Source organism: Aulonocara stuartgranti (assembly GCF_965226115.1).
Source record: "Aulonocara stuartgranti genome assembly, chromosome: 8".
In the NCBI taxonomy this organism is placed as follows: domain Eukaryota; kingdom Metazoa; phylum Chordata; class Actinopteri; order Cichliformes; family Cichlidae; genus Aulonocara; species Aulonocara stuartgranti.
The window spans coordinates 23,379,328-23,401,573 of record NC_138959.1 but is presented as its reverse complement, the minus strand read 5'-3'; the positions used below and the strand labels follow the sequence as shown (position 1 = coordinate 23,401,573).

At 41.6% G+C, this 22,246-nt stretch overlaps 1 protein-coding gene across 4 annotated transcripts in view; it reads left to right on the top strand.

Moving 5' to 3' along the window:
• Positions 1–22,246, top strand: part of cacna1g (calcium channel, voltage-dependent, T type, alpha 1G subunit) — a 214,964-nt gene that overhangs the window by 187,605 nt on the left and 5,113 nt on the right. For all 4 annotated transcript variants that reach the window (XM_082543656.1, XM_082543655.1, XM_082543657.1 and 1 more), the window contains 8 exons: positions 2,823–2,893; positions 8,429–8,507; positions 8,872–8,993; positions 10,473–10,892; positions 12,257–12,409; positions 15,972–16,094; positions 18,926–19,121; positions 19,311–19,480. In XM_082543656.1, the coding sequence (XP_082399782.1) occupies positions 2,823–2,893; positions 8,429–8,507; positions 8,872–8,993; positions 10,473–10,892; positions 12,257–12,409; positions 15,972–16,094; positions 18,926–19,121; positions 19,311–19,480 (1,334 nt within the window). The remainder of the gene's footprint in view (positions 1–2,822; positions 2,894–8,428; positions 8,508–8,871; positions 8,994–10,472; positions 10,893–12,256; positions 12,410–15,971; positions 16,095–18,925; positions 19,122–19,310; positions 19,481–22,246) is intronic.

The following is a 22,246-nucleotide window of genomic DNA, read 5'->3' as shown; positions in this document are numbered from 1 at the left end:
AAGTACAAATAGGTGTCCTGGTTTAGGATAATAATGCTCATAGAACAATAAAAATGTTATAAAAGTGCTTACAGCTAACAAAGAAAATTCGGGGAAGAAATGTCTTAGAAATTATATTTATTACTGATGCTCTAAAACTTCAGAAACTGTTGAAAAAACTTTTCCTTCCTACTATCCAAGCAGAGGTTTGATGCATCTTCCAGGAATGGTGAAGCTATTTTCCAGAGAACTGTTTGGTCAATTGGATTTTTTCAGCGGCTGCAGACTTGCTTTCATTTCATTTTTGCGTCTGCATTTCAGCCGAACTTCAGCCTGAACGATGAGATTTTTACTACAATACCTTTTGATTAGATTAAATTGCAGATTAAATCAGCTCAAGTATTTTCAGTTTTTATAAAATGAACTATTAAACTCACTTCAAATTGGATTAAATTACCATAATGAAAAAATAAGCACCCTAACACACTCTTGTGTTTTAACAAAATTCAATATTGATTCATTTCACAAAAGCTGTAATTACACTGGTTTAGGCACCAATAAGTGATGTAAAGTGTATGTGTTAGTCCCCATAGGGAAATAGTTCCTCTGCATTTAACCCATTCACCCAGTGAAGCAGTGGGCAGCCACCAGTGCAGCGCCCGGGGAGCAGTGTGTAGGGCAGTACCTTGCTCAGGGGTACCTCAGGGTAGCCGTTCAGTGGAGTCGAACCCCCGACCTTCCGATCATGGGGCCACCACTCTACCTAATGAGCTATCCCTGCCCCTCCTGATGTGTTTAATAACTATCTCAAATAAACAACAAAAGCAATTCCTCATACTTTTATTGCTTATTATTTTACTATATGGCAAAAAGTAACAACTCACTCACCATAAGCAGTGAGACAACAGCTTGAGAATCATCAGCCCACCAACCCCTTGCACTCATGGTGTCACAGCTTAGCAATCCTAACATGAAGGCAAATAAAACATTACCACAGTGAGTGGCATTTTACATGACCTTATGTGCATACGCTTTGCTCTTTCAAACCTTGAACTTGCACAACACACCCACACAAAATGCTATTAATAGACATTGACATAAGGTTAGTTGTCGGCTTTTATCCCTCTTAGCAATTTCATGGTCAAATCCATGATTCAAAACACACGCCTACTTCATTTGTAAAGTAGTTGAAGTTGACAGTACTCAATCCTTTTAAAAATTGCTTTTGACATTTATATTGAAAGTATGTGTTAAAGTGCAAAATAACAAGGGAATATCTGTTATCTCGTGTCTTGCTAGTTTACGCTGTGGAGTTATTAGTTACTGTAGCTCGAGTGATTACACCAGAAAATTATAAAGTTAGATTGTTTTGGAAAAATCACCTTGAGGCAGTTTGAACTGTTACTATGTTTTCAAGGCTGTCTTTACAGCTGATTAATGGATGTAATGTTTATCAAGTTATGGTCAGCGCTTTGCTAATCTGTCTGGCATATGTTTAGATGTTTCAGTGGTAGCAGCTGAGGTGCAGACAGATGCCTTTCGGTGGTAAATGCATCATTAGTGGCCATATAATTATTCAGAGAAAAGTGGTGTTTCTCACTGGAATATGTGTCATGTTAGCTGAGCTAATATATTGAAGCTAACAGATGTCTGGCAGTGTGGGTTAAAAGTGTGTGGTTAAAATAAAAGTACATTTTTTTTGCAAATGTGGGATTTCCCTTTTTTGTGTCCTATGTTTACTGATTTTTGTTAATATGTGAGTAATTGATATAGATAAAAAAAATATCTCTTATTATTCCATAACATGTTTTCTTCCCAGTTTAAAAGAGATCCTGATAGCACTGTGATTCTATTGATGCTTATTTTGATTATTCATCTTGTGTTTAGCAGGACTATACATCTATCTTTACGTTAATGCACATATCTAATCAGCTAATCACATGGCAACATCAGAATAGGTAAGACAGGTAATCTAAGTGGCTTTAAGCATGATGTGGCTTTGGTGGACGATGGTTTGGTGGTTTGTTGATCTTCTGGTATTTTCCTGCACAACCATCTCTGGGGTTTACAGAAAATGGTCTGAAAAAGGGAAACTGTCCAGTGCATCTCTGTGCATAAATGCCTTGTTGATGTCAGTGGCGCATGGCCAGACCACTTCGAGCTAATACAGTTATGCAACACTAACAAAAAGAAGTCTGTATTACAACCAAGGTCTGCAGACGAGCATCTCTGAATGCACAACACACAAACCTTGAAGCAGATGGGCTACAGCAGCAGAAGACTACACCAGGTGCCATTCCTCTGGTTGAACAATGGAAGACTGGAAATCCTTGCATACCCTGATATTATCAAGCTGTTTATGTTGCGAGTCTTTATTGGCTGATAAATCCCAAATCACTTAAATTAGGATGACAAAAGCATTTTACAGAAGTGTTATGTCTTAAATCTATTGTCTGATTTTTGTGCTGTGTATTGAAAGATTGCCCAGGAGGAGTGGGGGGGTCATTTGCTGCCTAATTTTGTTTCCTTGGGTTAATGTTTACACATTTGCTACAATGTATCATCTGTCATTCTTGCTGTAGTTCAATTGGTGCTCAAGTCATACTGGTAACCCTACCGAGTCACTGGGGGATATGACCTCAGTCATGTCGTCTTAAGAGCTCAGTGGTGTTTAATACAAGAAAATGAGTGACTAAGCTAACAGAGCAGGATTAAACTGTAAGTGAGAGAAATGTTGTGTCCTTTCAGTTCCACAGCAGGCCTGCTCTGTTATGTAAGACTGAAAAATCATAATATTGGTGAGATGTTGTTTTTTCATTCTGTGTGTTTGCGTGTCCCCACAGTATTGAAGCTCTTGAAGATGGCGGTGGGGATGAGAGCTTTGCTGGACACCGTTATGCAAGCCCTGCCTCAGGTACGCGCCGCTAAATAACACCCACCAAAGCCGCGAAACTCTCCTTCCGTCCTCATCTGCATTTTTTTTCCTCCATGGATTTCACATCCCACAGAAACTGTCCCTAAAGTTACATCTCAAAAGCATTTCCTTTTTTTGTGTGTGTGCTGCAGATTCTGCTGTTTCAGGGCGTCGTCTTTCTCACGAGTTTTCTCTGCTCAACTCCAGAGACCCTTATTTGCATTAGAAGCCCCCTGCAGAGATTGGAAAGTGAATGTAGCTTCAGGTTTTTGTTTCAAACCCTAGGGTGGGTGGATTTGTGGGTGATAGAGTTAGTAAATTAGAACAACTTCTGCAGTGTTTTGCAGAAAGTCAAAAAGTCTTATATTCGCAATGTTCTTTCAAAACACCTCTGTTGTTGCTTTTCAGAGAGACACAGAGATCGAGTGTTGTTCCAGGCTCCTTGAGCTTGTCAGAAGTGTTCATTATTAATAAATCTGATGATAGGCGGGTGGTGGAGGTGCGAACAGGTTGCTACATGCTGATAATCATTGACAGCAGCAAACCATAACACTTTTCATTATTTAAACCACCCCTGTGTCAAAGCTCTAATCCCTTGTTTTTCCTATCACTTTCTACAGCTCCTCTTTTTATTTTTATTCCAATCTTGCACCTTTATTTTGTAGACTGCATATAAAAATGGGTTGGCTAGGAAGTCCTTTCTCCATATACAGGTTAATTTTAAGGCTACTTGAAGGCTCTAGAGGCATTTGACTCAGTCGCACAGTGGCAGACTTGGACAAGAGCCTCAGAAAAACTATGTAATCTAAAAGAGAAAGCCCAGTTGAAACAAATCGACCAATGACACCTCCTCTAAATGTACATTTATGCATTAAAATCGATTCAGTTTGGACTGTTTCAGTTAGTGTCTCTCACAAGGCACTCTGCACACCGCTTTGCAACCCACCTCCACCCCAGATACTCCTTTCATGCTGTATCTGACTTGTTCAGTGTCATCAGAAAAAGGAAAAAAGGAAGTGCTCTAAAGGATTATTCAACAGGTGCTCATCAGTAGGGCGAACAAAATCTCAATATAAAAAAGGGTGCGGTTGCTAAGCCACTCTGTCAAGGATAAAATGTAACAAATTTATTCTTGAAGCAGTTCAGCAAGCAAAACAGGCCAATGGGTATCGACTCTCTCTCTTCATCAGGGTCTCACAAATACACAATCAGTCAGGATTAAATACCACCAAGTAATTCAACCCCTAAGGGTACTAAAAATTAAAAAGACAGATTTATCAAAGAAAATACAAAACAATCTGCGGATAAAGGACAAAAAAGTTTATTCTAAATTTACAGTAAATCAAAATAGAACATAATCAAACAGTTAAAATACTGCATACCGAGTAGACTATTTTACCAGACAAAACATGATATTGTATAATAGAGTGTAATAATCAGTGTCATGCTCTGTTCTGTGCTGGGACACTCATCACACACATACTGTATATATGTGGGTTGAAAGTTACTAATTACCGCATATTATAGGCTAGATTTTACATAGAAATCACATACCTGTTAATTGCGCTCAATTTCAGTTTTCCAGCTTTTTTAAACGTGCAGATTTGTATTTTCAGTAGTTTATTAGGTAATTTTGTAGCTTAAGAGTTTAGCTGGGAAAAGCAACATTGTGATGGTGTCATTTGAGATTTAAGTGTATTTTGTGATTATACAACCATCGAGTCTGGGGAGGTAAAGAGATGTGTCAGGACCAATCAGTTGTAAAATCACACACACCAAAATCCATGGCTTGTCTAGTCCACAAGGTGGGTTGCCAATGTAATAGATGTTATTGGCTTAACCCCAACATCTGCTGATGTTTTGCCATTTTGGAGGAGGCCAGAGAGTCATGCCCAGTGGAACCTTTTGACGTACAATGATCTGTCTTCTATTTGGCATTGTTCATTTTTGGTTTTGTTTGTTTGTTTTTTCTCATCTCTTTAATGGCAAAATGCTAGCTAATTTCTAATTGTGCGGTGGATCCACTAGCTTAACTCTATAAAAGTCATTTTTACAATCATTGGCTAGCACAGACCAACAGAGTAATTGTGCAAGTCAGCATTAATATATGTGTACGAGCAGGAGAACACCAAATCAGAATCAGAATCAGAATCAGAATACTTTATTGATCCCTGGGGGAAATTATTTTTTGTTACAGTGCTCCATTTTAAACCAACATTAAGACAAGACAGACAATACACTAACTAAGAATAGTACAATATATACATATATAAACATACATACATACATAAGTCACTTATAAATAAATATTTGGAAAAGAAACATGTGTAGTTGTAGCAGCAAACAGTGTGTTAAGTGGATGCGTTGTACAGGGAGATGGCCACAGGCAGGAATGATTTCCTGTGTCGTTCAGTGGTGCTTTTCGGTAATCTCAGTCTCTCACTGAACGTGCTCCTGTGACTGACCAGCATGTCATGGAGTGGGTGGGAGGTGTTATCCAACATTGTCTTTATCTTGGACAGCATCCGCCTCTCCGACACCACCTTGAGGGAGTCCAGCTCCATCCCCACAACATTGCTGGCCTTACGGATCAGTTTATTAAGTCTGTTGGCATCTGCGACCCTCAGCCTGCTCCCCCAGCATGCAACAGCATAGAGGATCGCACTGGCCACAACAGACTCATAGAAAATCCTCAGCATTTTCTGGCAGATGTTGAAGGACCTCAGTCGCCTCAAAAAATAGAGACGACTCTGGCCCTTCCTGTAAAGTGCTGTGGTGTTTTTAGCCCAGTCCAGTTTATTGTCAATGTGTACTCCAAGGTATTTATAGTCCTCCACAATGTCAACACTGACCCCCTGAATTGAAACAGGGGTCAAGTGTTTCCTGGTCTTCCTGAAGTCCACGATCAGTTCCTTGGTCTTTGCCACGTTGAGCTGCAGATGATTCTGCTCACACCACGTGACAAAGGAGTCGACCACAGCCCGGTACTCTGTCTCATCATCCCTGCTGATGCATCCAACCACCGCAGAGTCATCAGAAAACTTCTGAAGATGGCAGGTCTCTGTGCAGTGGCTGAAGTCTGTGGTGTAGAGGGTGAAGAGGAAGGGGGAGAGGACAGTCCCCTGTGGTGCCCCTGTGTTGCTAATCACCTTGTCAGACACACACTGTGGGAGACGTACATATTGTGGTCTTCCTGTCAGGTAATCAACAATCCAGGACACCAGAGAAGCATCCACCTGCATCGCTGCTAACTTATCACCCAGGAGGGTCGGCCTGATGGTGTTGAAAGCACTGGAAAAGTCAAAAAACATGACCCTCACAGTGCTCGCCGGCTGGTCCAGATGGGTGTAGACACGATTGAGCAGGTAGATGATGGCGTCCTCTGTTCCGAGACGAGGCTGATAAGCGAACTGAAGGGGATCCAGATGTGGTCTTACTATGGGTCGCAGCTGGTCCAGGATGAGCCTTTCCAGGGTCTTCATGATGTGGGAGGTCAGTGCCACGGGCCTGTAATCCTGGGGGCCACTGGGACGAGGCGTCTTTGGTACAGGGACGAGGCATGATGTCTTCCACATCACCGGGACCCTCTGCAGACTCAGACTCAGCATAAACAGTTTATGAAAGACTCCACACAGCTGGGGGGCACAGGTCTTGAGGACAAGGGGACTCACTCCGTCTGGTCCAGCAGACTTGCCTGAGTGAAGTCTCCTCATTTGCATCTCAACCTGGTATTGAGTGAAGGTGATGGGTGGGGGAGGGGTGTCAGGAATCTCACAGGAGGCAACATGTGAAGAGAGAGGCTGGCACAGTGGTGTGGCTCTGGATTCCAGGCTGACTGCAGGTGAGGTTGTGGGGGTGGGAGCAGACACTGTGGTGTCGAATCTATTGAAAAACAGCTGCTGTTGGTTGGCCTGAATCCAGTGATGGTCTTCATGCCCCTCCACACCTCTCTCATGCTGTTCTGCTGGAGTTTCCACACCAGCTTCCTCCTGTAATTGTCCTTAGCCTCTCTGATCTTGTCCTTTAGTAACACCTGGACCTTCCTCACCTCCTCTTTGTTGCCCCCTCTGAAAGCCCTCTTCTTGTTGTTGAGGAGGGCTTTGATGTCCTTAGTCACCCACGGCTTGTTATTTGGGTAACAATGAACAGTCTGAGCTGGAACAATGGAGTCGGTGCAGAAAGTTATGTAGCCTGTGATACACTCAGTAAGCCCATTGATGTCCTCGGCGTGAGGCTCACAGAGTGTTTCCCAGTCGGTCACCTCGAAACAGCCCTGTAGTTCCGCTATTGCCTCCTCTGACCACCTCCTAACAGTCCTGGTGGTCACAGGTTCCCTCCTCACAATTGGCACATAGCGGGGGGTGAGGTGAATCAGGTTATGATCTGACCTACCAAGTGGGGGGAGGGAGGAGGAGCTGTATGCATCCTTGACGTTAGCATACAGTAAGTCTAAAGTTTTCTCTCCCCTGGTGGGACAGTCCACATATTGTTTGAATGTTGGTAGTGTATTGTCCAGTGATACATGGTTGAAGTCACCCGAGATCACAATAAAGGCACTCGGGTGCTGAGTCTGTAGCCGAGCTATGGCAGAGTGGATAGTGTCACATGCAGCTGTGGGGTTAGCAGAGGGGGGTACATAAACAGCCACCAAGATGACGTGAGAGAATTCCCTGGGTAAATAATACGGCCTGAGTCCAACAGCACACAGTTCAGTGTCCGGGCAACAAATCCTTTCTTTGATTGTTATGTTGGCAGGGTTACACCACCGGTTGTTAACTAAATCACATTTACCCTTATTATCATACAGATTGATTTACCCTACGATAAATAGATAGCCCTTCAGATTTAGCATTTTGAAACTGGACACATCAGTCACGATGCTGGCCTGCTTGAAAAAGATCATTTACAAAATGAAAGTCATGTTGTCCTCGGAGAGACTTAAACTAGCCACTGAGATGAACTCAGACTCCACAATAGACTTGTACACAGTTGGAGTCCAGAGGAGTTGCCCCCTTCAGAAAGAATGCAAGGTTACGGCACATCCCCACTGACTTAACTTTTCAAACCCAAAAGCAACACCAATCTTTTATGCACAGCCTACCTGCACTCATTGTCAATTTATTATTTTCCAGATGAATAACCAGATCATGCTAGTTGTCTAGATTGTAACACATTAACTAATTTTCAAATTAACAAAATAAACAACCCGAATACAATAAACAACTGGCTGTGAGTGATGTCAGCAGCACTAGATGGCAGCGCTGACGCTGTGGTGCTGTCCATCTTTACCTGCTTTCTGTCAGACACTCATTCACATCATTGAAGCATGCATTCGCTTGGATAGGAGATGTGTTTATTTAACAAATGCTCAGTCACTACAGCTTATCTTATACTTTCTCTAACTGCTCTAGAACCATCCTCCATTCTACCCTGCCTCCGAATGAGAAGTTTGTTGTCCCTCCTTATTGGTTTATTTTCCCTGGGCTTTATCTCCTCTGACTAATCGCTCTCTTCCTTCCTGTTGTCTCCCTGCAGGTGGGCAATCTGGGTCTTCTCTTCATGCTCCTCTTCTTTATCTTTGCAGCGCTGGGAGTGGAGCTGTTTGGTGACTTAAGTAAGAACACATGCACAATAAAGAGATACTGTGCAGGCAGTAGAAAAAGAAGAAAATGAAATCTCTTAGTTTCCACTCAGGTCATTCACGGGCATACACCGAGCATTTAACTCTCCCCTCTGTGGGTTTAATTCATCTGATATTAATTGCTTCCTCGAATCCTTTGTTGAAATACTATATTGATCTCCTTAATTTTATCTTGAAGCTTTCAGAGCTATAAAATGCTATCACAGTAACTATTTTATTATAGGAAAATCCAACTGAAAGCCGTGAACACTGCTATCTTTTTTTGTTTCATTCTCTTTTACTCTCTGGCTAATCCTCTTTTTGTTTATCTCCTCCCACTTCCCTTTTGTCTCTGCAGTTTGTGATGAACTCCACCCCTGTGAGGGTCTGGGGCGCTACGCTACATTTAAAAACTTTGGGATGGCCTTTCTGCTGCTCTTCAGAGTTTCCACTGGAGACAACTGGAATGGCATAATGAAGGTGAAACCAACTCTGCAGTTTCAGATCCATAGACCACTCATACTCTACATTCACTCTTTTGTATCTGCACATTCTGCAGGTCCAGTTCTGTTTTAAAATGACTCCGCAATATGAATGTGCTTGTAATGGATGAAAAAAACATCACATTCGGACCTTCAAACCATACTCAATTTTTTGTATATAAGTTGTTCATAATGTCAACTTCTGGTTTAAAAACTAAAAAACGGATGTCAGTCTTTAGTGCGGCCATCGTATTTTTGTAGCCAGATGAGACTATATTCAAATAATACTGCATTTACAGTTTGGAGGACTGTGGTTGGAGATCACAGCATGACGCACCTTATTGGGACAGAGTGCAATGAACTCGCAATTTTGCTATGACATGGTTACATTGAAAATGGGGACCAGGTTTGCCACAGCTCAGTTTCTGTCTTCAAAGTGATTTTGTTGTTTAAGAAAACGACAAAATGCTATTAAGACAATCAGTTTGCAGTTAAATGGGGTCAAGCTAGCAAATACATACAATTATCAATTATCTGATAAAGTGGCACACAATGGAAATCTGTTGCCATCTGCATACACAAACATTCACATTGACTACTTATATTCAGGTTCCAATCAGAATCTTGTGTGTTTGCAACAGAAATTCTTCCACGAATTGTGAAGTAGTTGCTGTAGGACTGTGATTCAACGGCAAAATGACAGAAGTGCTCTGCAATCAGAATGCAACCAGTTGAGTGGAGTTTCCTACTGCAGAAAGACTGAGTTAGATAATTGCACTGTGTTGGCAGTCAGTTTTTGCAAACCTTCAGCACTTTGAGAGTGATTGCAGTCGCAGTTGCAGTGTTGTTTGCAGGCAGATTGCCTTATGCTCGAAAGAGGTCACCCAGAAGTTGAGAGTTCCACATGCTCTAACAGCAACAAAAATCAGTGCAATTACAAGGCAATGACCGATATTTCCAAGTCTCAAGGAGGATGCCGTCCTGTTTATTCCCCAGTGTTACTGAATAAGCCATAGGAGGATGTACAGCTAAGTTATGAGCGTAAGTTGATTTTAAACAAACACAGATTCATGCTAATTAGTAACACATGAATAAAATACTGGATCTTCACCACCAAAATCAAAGCACAGATATTTTGGATGGTGTGTTAGTAGAGTTAACCAGGAAGCATTATTAATGGTGAGATAATTCACTTTAAAATGCTCCCAGAGGTAAAAACACCACAGACCAGCCTAACATCAGTGATTAAAATTAGCTTAGGTGACACCTGGCAGACATCCAGTAGCTAAATCCATCAGTAAGCCAACTTGAGTGAGGGGTCACTGCAACCCAGTACAAAGTTGTTCTTACAAAGTTGTTCTTCTTGCTGTTGTAATGATCATCGGCTGCGAATGGTCACCCACCTGTAGGTGCATGTTCTTAACTAGAACATTTAACTAGAATACTATTAAATCCACCGTCTGTACGGTCTTTCCAGGATACGTTGAGGGACTGCGCCCAAGATACAGGCACCTGCTACAACACTGTGGTTTCTCCCATCTACTTCGTCTCCTTTGTCCTGACCGCTCAGTTTGTCCTGGTCAATGTGGTCATCGCAGTACTGATGAAGCACCTGGAGGAGAGCAACAAGGAAGCCAAGGAAGAGGCAGAGCTGGAGGCGGAGATGATGGAACTGGAGATGGAAGCGGGGGACATAGCAGCAAGGTCACCCCAGCTCAACCCTCTGACACTGGGTATGGACAGGTCAAGCTCTGGGGGTTCCCCCTGGAGGTCTCCCAGAGGAGTGGATACAGAGCAGGAAAGGGATGGTCCTATGGATTCACCCACTGCCGATATAACCAGAGACTCTGTAGGCATCAGAGCAGAATCCCCTTCATGCACAGAGCCCCAACTGGAGGTAAAGAATCTTGTCGCCAAACTAATCTTTTTTTTCTCTCTCTGTCTCTCAAAAAAAGTTAATCTGTACTTCACAACAAAGCATCACTATTATTTGCCAGATAATCCCATTAAAAAAAGAACAGACCTAATTCAGTTACTCAGCTTAGCTTGTACCAAGCTGGAAACATGATTTTTAATTCTGTTGTGCATTATAAGATGATTTGGACACTGCTGGGACCGGAGCCAGGCTGTGAGGCTCGTTAGATGACCCCTTCATTGTCGTTACCTCTAACTCTGGTTCAAACCATTAGTTGATTCAGCAGCTCGCGCTGAGTAATGCTGAGAATGTGGCACGCCATCTAAAAAAGTTGATTACTTGCTCTTCGCTGGTCTCGGTACAATAACTGTAGTCCACCCATAAATAAACCAAGCCAGGGATGGCTATATTAGGCTGTGTTTACCAGACAGCCTGGCATCATCTCAGAATACAAATGGATGCATTTATCTGAAACGTACCCAAAACGGTTGTCATATTTTGAAGCTCTCAGGTGAAGATCTTTGTCTGCTGCACGTGCACTACGCAGGACTGGACATAGCTCCCTCGCATATCAGACGCTAGTTTGCAAATGTCTGGGTCTTTCTTGGTTATGCACAGTCACATCCAGAAAATATAGCTGTGCAGATTTATTATGCTGTGTGACCCACACTGGCCCATATCGGGATGCTTTACAATTTGTGTGCATTCACGGCTACGTGTGTGTGTGTGGTTATGTGTGTGTCTGTGTTTAGCTGATCCCTCTAGAGGACATGCCAGTCACAGACAGGTCACAGTGCCATGGGAAAGCTGGACCACAGGGCCTTGTTGTTCACTTCAACAGCTATTTCCAGACAACGGGGAACTTTGGGGGATAGGAAATAGAGGTTTCGCTATCGTTATCCCTCCCTCCCTAAGATCTTATCCTTCTTCCCTATGCTCCTCTCCCAAAACGTGAGCGGCTAAGTCACACTCTTCTCCCCAGCCTTGTTGAAGACCTGCTCTGCTGCAGTCTTGTAGTGCCCCCTTGTGGGTTTGAGTGTTAAGGGTGTTTGTTTACTACATTGCTGTGCAATTTGAAAGATTCGACAGGTCATTTAGTAAGAAGCCCTTAGCAGCCCACAAGAGAGCATTGTTCCCTCTGAGATGTTTCTCTTGTCTTTTGGGTTTCTATAACTGTTTCTGCCTGACTGACTGTCCTTTTCTTTGTGATCCATTCTTCTATCCATACTTATTCGTGTATCTTTGTATGTAACTCTCCCCCTGTCCTTGTCTTCTTCTTTTTTCTTTTCTTTTTTCCTCTATTTCTGTCTCCGCTCTCTCTCTCTATTCTCTCTGCATTATCCAAGTTTGTCCAGCGGAGGGCACTCTTTGACTCGGTCTCCCTGGTCATCCAGGGTTCAATGGAGGGGGAGATGAGTCTCATGGACAACCTGTCCGGCTCTATCTGCCACTACTACGCGCTGCCCCCCAAGCCCAGCAAGCACAGCACCGACAAGAAGGTCAATAATCACCAGAAGCATCCCTGATGGATCGCCTCCTCCATGTCATATGTGGTTTTGTAGTGTCTTTATCTGTGTGCACCATGTAGGGCTGCTCAAGTACGAAGTAACGAAAATACTAATATTTATCTTGTACTGTCACATCTGATGCTATTAATATAATACACACACTTGTTTTAGTAACACTACAAATTATCGATCGATAATAAATGAAGTATTGATTGTACAACTGAGCTTTGGGTCATAAGTATAAAGGTAATATAGATAATATGGATACTATAGATCATAAAATGAAAAACAAAGGTGTACTAATTGATTATTTACTAGTTAGTTGGACTGTAGTGCATCAAAAAAAGAAAGAGTTTTAACTGATGCTAATAATGTTTTATAAAGTGTTTAAATAGGCAGCAGAGATAGTGATGTCATCAATTAAAAGAACATTAATCAAGAGATGGGTGTGTTTGCACCTAGTTTAGAGAAAAAAGGTAATTATTTAATACCCTGCTGAATTTGTTTGCTCGCTTACAAAGAAATGAACACTCTCTAATTTTTATGATGGTCTTATAAAAGCACATTACATAATTGATTTACATATCACTGAGTAAAATGAGTATTTGATTCCCAGGTAAAACATGACTCATTATTTATTGAGTTATTATTATTAAACCCTTGTTGGCAAGTACAGTGGTAAGATGTTTCTCACAGTTGGTCACCAGGTTTGCACACATCTATGCTGAGATGTTGGACCACTCCTCTTTACAGAAACTTTCTAAATCCTTTGGGTTTCTTGGCTGGTTTTTAGGCAACTTTAAGCTTGAGCTTCCTCCACAGATTTTCTATAGCAATGAGGTCTAGAGACTGGCTAGGCCACTCCATGGCCTTAATGTGCTTCTTCTTTAGCCACTGCTTTGTTGCTGTGATGGTATGTTTTGGGTCACTGTCATGTTGAAAGATCCATGCATGACCCAGCTGAGGGAAAGAGGTTCTCATCCAAGATTTTACAGTACAAGGCCCCTTGATGTGCTAAACTCAACCTAGACCCATTAGCAGAAAGAGCACCAAAGCATAATGTTTCCAACTCTGTGCTTGACAGGGTAGATGGTGTTCTTTAGGCCGTACTCAGCATTTCTCTTCCTCCAAACACGGCAGCTCGAGTTGATGCCAAGCAACTCAATTCATCTCCTAAACCTTCTCTGAATTATTTAGATGTTCACTGGCAAACTTAAGACGTGTGTACATGTGCATTCTTGAACAAAGGGACCCTGCAGGGACTGTAATATCCATTACAGTATGGTATACTGCCTTCAGATCATTAACAAGTTCCTCCCGTGCTTGCGTTCAGGTTGATTCACCATCTTTTTCACGATCATTCTCATCCCATGAGGCAAAATTTTAATGATGTTAATTTTATATTTCTACCAGTTCTCACCGAGCTTCTCGCTGTTGGTCTTGTAGACGATTTCAGCCTTGTGTAAGTCAACAGTCTTGTCCCTGTTTTCTGACCGGTCTTTGGCCCATGATGCTGAAGGATTAAGTATGTGAGAAACAGATTCTGTGGTTATTCTGGCTGAGTTGTAGGGGATCAAATACTTAATTCACTCAAAGCATGTTTGTCACACTTACATGTTTCACTTTTTCCACATAGGTAAGGTTTGGATAGCATTCTTTCCCACTAATTGAAGTCATTATCAAACAACTGCATTTTGTATTTCCTTGCCTTTGTATAATATTACATTTTATTTGATGATCTAAAACAGGGCTGTCCAACTCCAGGCCTCAAGGGCCGGTGTCCTGCAGGTTTTACATGTGTCCTTGATGCAACACAGCTGATTTAAATGGCTCAATGACCTCCTCAACATGTCTTGAAGTTCTCCAGGGGCCTGGTAATGAACTAATCATTTGATTCAGCTGTGTTGACCCAGGGTAATATCTAAAACCTGCAGGACACCGGCCCTTGAGGCCTGGAGTTCCTCACTCCTGATCTAAAACATGGAAGTAAAAAAATACAAGTAATGAGGATGGGGGCAAATAGTTTTTTACAGTATATGCATAAGCCTTAGCCTAGAAAGCAGCAAGCAGAAGTATGAACTGTCCAAAGAACTCAGTTTTATTAAATAAAGACATCCCTGTCTGTTTAATATCCTGCAGCCCTACAGCCATTACCATTTTTGTACTGGCATTCTTCTTCATTGAATATTTTCCCCTTACTAACCAGCCTCGCTGCCCACCAAAGCACAGTGCGTCATGTCCCGCCTCAACTATGAGCTCATTCCCTCATTCACTTACACTCATTCATGCTTGGCAGGTTTTTGGTCTGCTTCTGCAGCCTCACTGGCGTGGTTTAAAGTTTGCCCGTCTCCCCTACACAACGTGTCTCTGTATCTGTATGAGGACGTGACAATGCTTGTGCATTTACTCAGGTGATTGTGTCATTTGCCAGTCAGTCACAGCAGAGTGATAACCACCTAAAGCCAGCAGATCACACACTGTTAAATCCTGCACAGATGTGGCTCAATCAATAGGCTATGGATCACTTGAGCCACTGAATAATGCATCTGGGTGCCTGTTTTTCTCATTTGAAGCCAAATTTGGCACAATTACATTAGCGCTGTAAAACCCCCATCTTCTAAAAGCTTTAAATGGGTTTGAGATCTCAGCGTTAGATGCCACAGGGCAATGTTCTCCTTCTGATATGTTTCAGTCCCTGCATTTTTATTCACGAATGACCCATTTGCCTGACAGAAAAAATTTCCCCTGTTAAACCAGTGTGAAGGCAAAAAAAGAAAATAGCAGCTCCTTTTACATGAGCCAGTATGGAGCCCCGCAAGGGACATGGGAGAAAAAGAAAATTAAGACGGACTTTTGCGAGATCTCGCAAAACAAACTGGGGGATCATGCAAAGGTTTTAGCAGATATTTGACGTTTACACAACTACATTCACGCCTCAAAATATCTTTAAAGTTTATTTTGTGACCCAGAAAGAGTAATATTACAACTACGTAGCTGCCGTCATTGTTGGAATTCAACTTTTTCAAGATCTCGCAAATGTTCATCGTAATTTTTTTTTCTCCCATGTCCCTTGCGGGGCTCCGTAAGCCAGAAATACTGAAGACTTTGGCTTCATCTCTGAGTGTTTCAATCTCTGAGGTGTTTTACAAGAGGTCCCTAGAAAATTAGGTTATTTGGATTCTTCTTCTTTAGCAACATAAGCAATTAAATGTGCCATTTAGTACTTAATGTAAATGAATCCCAGTGCTGTCGTGTAATGTCTTACTGGCATCATATTTCGCTGTTAAAGAATCTCTCTGCTGTGCCTGTGTCACAAAAAAAGTCCACTAACAGCTGACTAAATACAGCCGTTTTTTGGTGTTTTTTTAGTTTGTCCTTCTTCCTCTGTTGTTTTGCTCTGCTACATACTTCTAGTTTATATGTGGTGTTTTTTTTAAACTTGTATTGTTCTGTTAGTTTCAGGTTTTATCTGTGTAACGTCCTTCTATTTATGTACTGCACAGAGTGCACCTTTGTTTTCTCTGCTCACCAGCGGTTGTCTCTTCCTGCCTAGATCCCTCTAGCGGAGATGGATGCTCTGTCTCTGGCCTCTGAGAATTCCTGGTCCCTAGCTCTGACAGACGACTCAACCCCTGATGATTTTAACCCCCTATTTCTAACCACTCTGGAATGCAATGTACTGACAGTTCCTCTCTTCATCTTTCTCCATTGTTATTTCTTCTCCTTCCCCGCTGCAGTGGCTTGTACTGTCTCCTTCACTGGGTATTTCCAAAGTCACCTGACCCTCCCCACCACCAAGCTTACACACTGGGGTTTAACAAGGGGAAGCCAACTGGATGCTAAATTAGCTAAAAATATATTTTTAAAAAAAGAAGATAGCATTTATATGTACCACTAATTACTTATTTTTGAAAATAAGTAAAAGCCACACACTTGTTTTTCTTTCTTCATAGAACGTCTGAATGAGCTCTTTGGCGTGCAGCTCATTACAATTCTATCTGGAGTCGGCCATGTTGTGTATTTGGATTTCTTTGCTAAAGTTGCTGCTTCTAAAGCTATGTCCCAATCATAGGCCGCATCCTTCGGAGGACCCGGCCTTCGCGGTCTACGTGAGCCAGGTCTTTCAAAGACCAGGAGGGCCGGAAGTACGAGGCTGCGAAATGGGACGGTCTAGCCTTCAGATTTGCGTCACCAACTGTCTCGGTGGAGTTTAATAAACTCAGCTGTCTGCTCCTCACTCACTAATATATAACAGGACATTGGAGTAAATTCTCGACCATCTCACACTTCTGTTTAATCAGTTTTCTGTTTGACATTTATTCAGCTGTGTGAAAACTTTAATCTCAGCCAAACCGATTTACTCAGGAACAAATAAAACACTGACAAAGGCCAAACAATAACATTTTTAAGTTATCTAAGTGTTATTGTTTGGCTTTTTTCAGTGTTTTATTTGTTCCTGAGTAAATCGGTGTTTAACCTGTTTAACCTGAGTAGCGAAAAGACCGCTGGGGCCTGAAAACAATGTGCTGGGAGTTAGTTGTTCTCACCGGCTCTAATGAGCCTCAACCTCCCAGTCAGCTATTGAGCTGGTGGGTAACAGACGTCTCAGAAAACGTCGGAGCACTTTTGCAAATATGCGATGTCTTGATAAACCGAGCTGATATTTGAAGTTTACACGGCTACATTCTCGCCTAAAAATATGTTAAAAGTTTATTTTGTGACCCAGAAAGAGTAATAAGAGTAATATTAAAACTAAGTAGCTGCCGCCATTGTTGGAAACTGGAATTGGCTGGGCCGCGCTATGAATTCTGGGATAGTTTGGGCCACGAAGGATACACCCGACCATCCCTCAAATTCAGGGAAATGAAGGATGTATTAGTCGGTCGCATTTGGAGCAGCCTTCAAATTAGGACAGACTTTGTTGCCTAGCTGTGACGTAATCGGCCTTCAAATGCGGCCTCAGAAGGATGCGGCCTATGAATTGGGACCTAAACTGTTCTGAAATGGGGGCGTGGCCAGCAGCAGCTCATTTTCGAAGCTACAGATACTAAAACAGCTTATTTGGAGCTGAGATTAAAAAATGTATAAGCATAGCAAAAAAACAACCAATCTTTTTTTTTAGTTTAAACTTTATAGACAGATTCTGGGAACGTGTGAGACTTTATTGAACTTGTCAAAATTGGATCTAATATGGGAAATATGAGTGGAGAACTTTTTCTGTTTTCTATGTAACTGATTCCAAATAATTAAATAAATAAAATGTGGAAAGCTTACACTTGCACATACAATAACAATGGGTCACTTAAACCATAGTTGACGCGTGACAACTGCTAAACAAATGAGACGTTGTGTTAAGTATAACAGTGAGTAAGGGTCTTGGTAAAAGGCATCTTCCACATCCTGGCATTCTTTGTCATGACCCCGTTCATTATTTTCTTTGAACATGTCGTCATGCACTGCAGCCCATGTATGTGTCCTCACTGCAATTAATCTATAGATCCCTCTATGACACGCCATCCTACAGGCTCTGAAAATGAAATTGAATGTCGTCTGGGTGTCAGAGTATTATTAACCACCGGTTTGGGTCATTAATGATCACATGGCTTCATGACCAGAGAGGGTCACTGCCACCTTGGCTCAGCGTTGCTGCTGAATTAATACGTATATCATAAGAAAAAAAGAGCGCTGGCCAACGAGGTGCTCTTAATTGGATTGTTCTGGGACAAATGCAATAGAAAAATAAAGACAATGGAGTGAAGAGGTAGAGGTGTTCAAGTGGCTTTGAAGTACCCTGGTGAAACAAATTTATCTTTATTTCTCATTCCGCCTTTTCAGCCTGGTGTGTTTTACTTTCCAGTCCAGTCCAGTCCAGTCCAGTAGAGTAGTGCGCCTCCTTACCTGCCAGTTTGCAGTTTTTTCTCTTTTGACTACTTTTTTCACTTTCTTCTCTCTCTGTGTGTAAACTCTGTTCTCTCCCCTCCTTCTTTCTTTTCCTTTGTGCTTTACGTGTGAGTCTTCGTCTTTTCTCGCAGTCCTTTCCTGTCAGCCTACTTCTGTGGATGTGCTGTATGCTGTCCTCTGGTGGTGTACTTTTCAGTCTCCTCTGAGCTGCCGTGTGTTTGCTACAGGGTTGTAAAGTGTGTTGGACCCCCTGTAGCTCTGTGCTGAATGGGAACTGATTCTTTAATGGGTCAGGCTGCAGGACACTGCCCTAGCTGACACACAATCACGGCTTAATGTAAAGTTATACGACCGACGGGCTAAAAGCAGACACAAGAAGCAGAGTGTCACATGCTTTAAAAAAGGAATTGGAAATGTTTCTGTGATCTGTGGCAGCTCTGTGCCAGTCAACTCCAATGTGCAAAGATCCTCTGTGTTTTCTGTGTATGCTGATGACAGTTGACAACCTGTGAGTGTACTGGTAAGAGTGTGAGAGTAAGTGAGTTAAAGAGCAGCCCAGGCTCTTCTTGTTCTGGGTGACCCTGATTGTTTTCTCTGCTTCCCCAGGCGGAGCAGCTTGGTTCTGGGGCGCTTCGGGACGACAACCTGTTGAGCGTCAGAAAGCCTGCGGTGGGACGCACGCACTCCCTACCCAACGACAGCTACATGTTCCTCTCGCCACAGCCCGTGGGGCAAACATCTCCCACTGCAGCACACCCACAGGGGCCCCAGCACATACTGGGCACTCACAGGGCCCAATCGGGTAATGCCACATTTCTCTTTAATGTCATTTAGCGTAGAATGTGTTTCATTAGGACAGAACAGAAATGGGTGGGCTTGATTTTTAACATAAAGCATTGTGGCATGAGGAGGTTATTTTATCTAAGGTAAACACACCTACTGTAACTGTTGTGTATTCACTGAAGGTGCCAGCACTGTGCTTTGTGTGCAGGCTCCAGTGGCTCGGTGCGTTCACAACCCGCGGAGTTTTCCCAGCAGCTGACTGTTCCCACAGACCTCTTCAGACCCATCAGCCCACACAGCCACTCAGATTCAGAGAGTATACCACGAAACCCACCGTCTAGACGCACACACACATTTAGCCGTACGCTACGCAGACAGGTGAGCAAAACACACTGCTTCAGATTTTCACTTGACTCCAAATTTACTTTTCTAGTTTTATCCTGTCTTTTTACTACTTAGTGTGATAATACATATCTGTATTATATGTCTATACTTGACTGTGGTCCTTAACTGTCTGTTCATACCAAACTCTATACAGGCTTATACAAACTGCTGGAGTTTTTACTGTTCGCTGCCAGTGGAATCGGTGGGATATGAGTTATGAGTATTAGAACCACTCTGGGAGAAAAATGATAATATATTGAATGGAAAGCAGTTATTTTTAAACCATAATAGCTAAAAAGAAAGTTTCGTTTTTTCCTGCTTTCTTCTATAACGCTGAATCACTAACTTATAATAAAAAAAAAAATTATGCATTATAACAAAATATTAGTACCTGTTATTAAATATAATATTAAAACAATTTGATACATAATGGCAGTTTTACATGAAACGATCAAGCCTTATTTTTGCAGATATTTGTGGCTACAAGTATTAACTATGCTCAACGTTTAGTGTATTAGGTAGTATTGTTTTATTGTGTCTTCATTTTCACCATAAACCATAATAAGAAAACATGCCTCCTACACTGTTTTTTAAATTTATTTATTTATTTTATTTATTACAGTGTTATTATTAATAACAGTTTAATATATATAAATATAAATAAGATGCTGATGAAATCTCAAAATTAAAATGAAAGGAAATACACTTTTCTGTACCAAAGTTAGCATAGCACAGTTAGCATAGCATAAAAAAGGTTTTAGCTAACCTTGCCCTTTCAAGCTGCGCTACACAGGCCAGCTAGCTTAGTTCAGTCCAAATAAAAAAGAAAACAACTTTCTACCAACATCTAATGAAAATTGTCAATATGGCACAATTTAGTTCCACTCTAAACTAACTGATGAGAGCATTTTTGTGAGTAGTATTGATTTTTTTGTTATATAATCTTGTGTTAGCATAACTGCTCATTTGAATGCCTTCCAAGCCTTGAGAAATATTCCTTGAAAGTATTTAAAGAATTTACAAGAAAGCTTACCTAAAAGAGTTCAGGGAGTGTATGTGTTAAAAAATAATAGTCAAATATCAAGCGTGTTAGAACTGCATTGCCTTATATACTGCATTTCCATTCCACGAGATTGTAACACACATCTTTCAATAAATCTCTGCAGCTATTTTCCATTTCTCTAGCAAAGTATTAAGAAATGAGGGGTGGCTCAAGACTTTTAAAACACTTTATATCACAACAAGAAAAATTAGCATGTGCTAAAGCAGTGATAGCCATCCAGTTCTGCATGCAACCTTTCACATTTTTATATAACCATTTTTATCTACTCCGTGGTCCAGATAAGGAAACGCATAGTAAGGTTCTTTACTATCTTTCAAATTAGATAATAAGCAGCCTGAAAGCCTGTCGGGTCCTTGAGGTATCCAGATAGAGAATGCCTCAGCAAAGACATCCGCAAAATTCCCAGCCATAACTTATTTAAAAACATCACCAAAACTAACCAAAAAGGAAAACTTTATCATATAATCACATTTGGAATATTAATTGTCAGCTTTATCAAACAGAAATTAATGCTCCTATAATATGCCTTTTTTGATAAATCAGGCCTTTAATCTTAATTCAAAAGAGTCTATCCCAAGAGTGGCTCTAAAACTCCATGAAAGAGAATCATTTAAAGCTTTCCATGTTGGATGTTCTAAACATATTCACTTTCCCCCCTCTGTCTGTCTTCTTCTTCCTGGGGTTTAACTGATCTGCTGTCTCATTTTTCCACACTGTATCTGTTGGTCTTTGATCTCAGCTCAGCTGGGCCCAAAAGCCGCCCGACCCTGAGCTTCTGTTCAAACACAGATACTCCTGTTTCTGAAACAGACAGTAGACTTTAGTTACCACTGGGCCTTTCAGAAACACTGGACTCCATGTTCATCTTCAGAGAGACAGCCCAACAAACACACTATTGCATTCACACACACACACACACACACACACACACACACACACACACACACACACACACACACACACACACACACACACACAAATAGAGTCCTCTCTTGCCCCCCTCCCTTCTTTGCCACTCATTGACCCAAATGTTTGTCTACTGCTAAGCATCAGCCACAGAGTATCTTTAACTTTCTCAACAGGTAGCTAGTTAGCCTGTAAGGAGCTAACTTAGTGAGAGTTTATTGATTTGTGCAAGTGACTGGAACTACATAGCATCTCGTAACTGGATCTTCCAGTCACATGATAGAATGTATTGCAGCAAGATACAGGTGTAGTGTGGCTATGTCACTCATGGTACGGTGCACTTAATATATTACAAACAAATACAACTCAGGGGATTGCTACAAAACAGCAAGTGCTGTCCAGTTGCATTTGGCTATTTTCTACTCAGAATCATGATTATTGAGCACCAGAGAATTTTGTATTGCCTAGGTTAGTGCTTTAATAGTTATTAATAGTTGAGTGTGGTACTATTAAGTCAGTTTTGCTTATAAAAATAGTTTTGAAAAATGAACTTTGACAGGGTGATCCTTTTAAGCTTCGTTCCAGTGTGCACTCTTATGATTTCCTACCTGGTGTTGCATTGCTGTGGCTGGTGATTGGCCAGGCCTGCTTGTGATACCTTTGCCCACTTGGTGTCACTGTGGTTACAGCATTCTCATGCAGGGAAACCCCCATAAATCCAAACACTGCTCCGAGTGCTGTGCTCTAAAACTCATGCATGTTTTATTTCCTCATCTCTATAGATTTAAGAG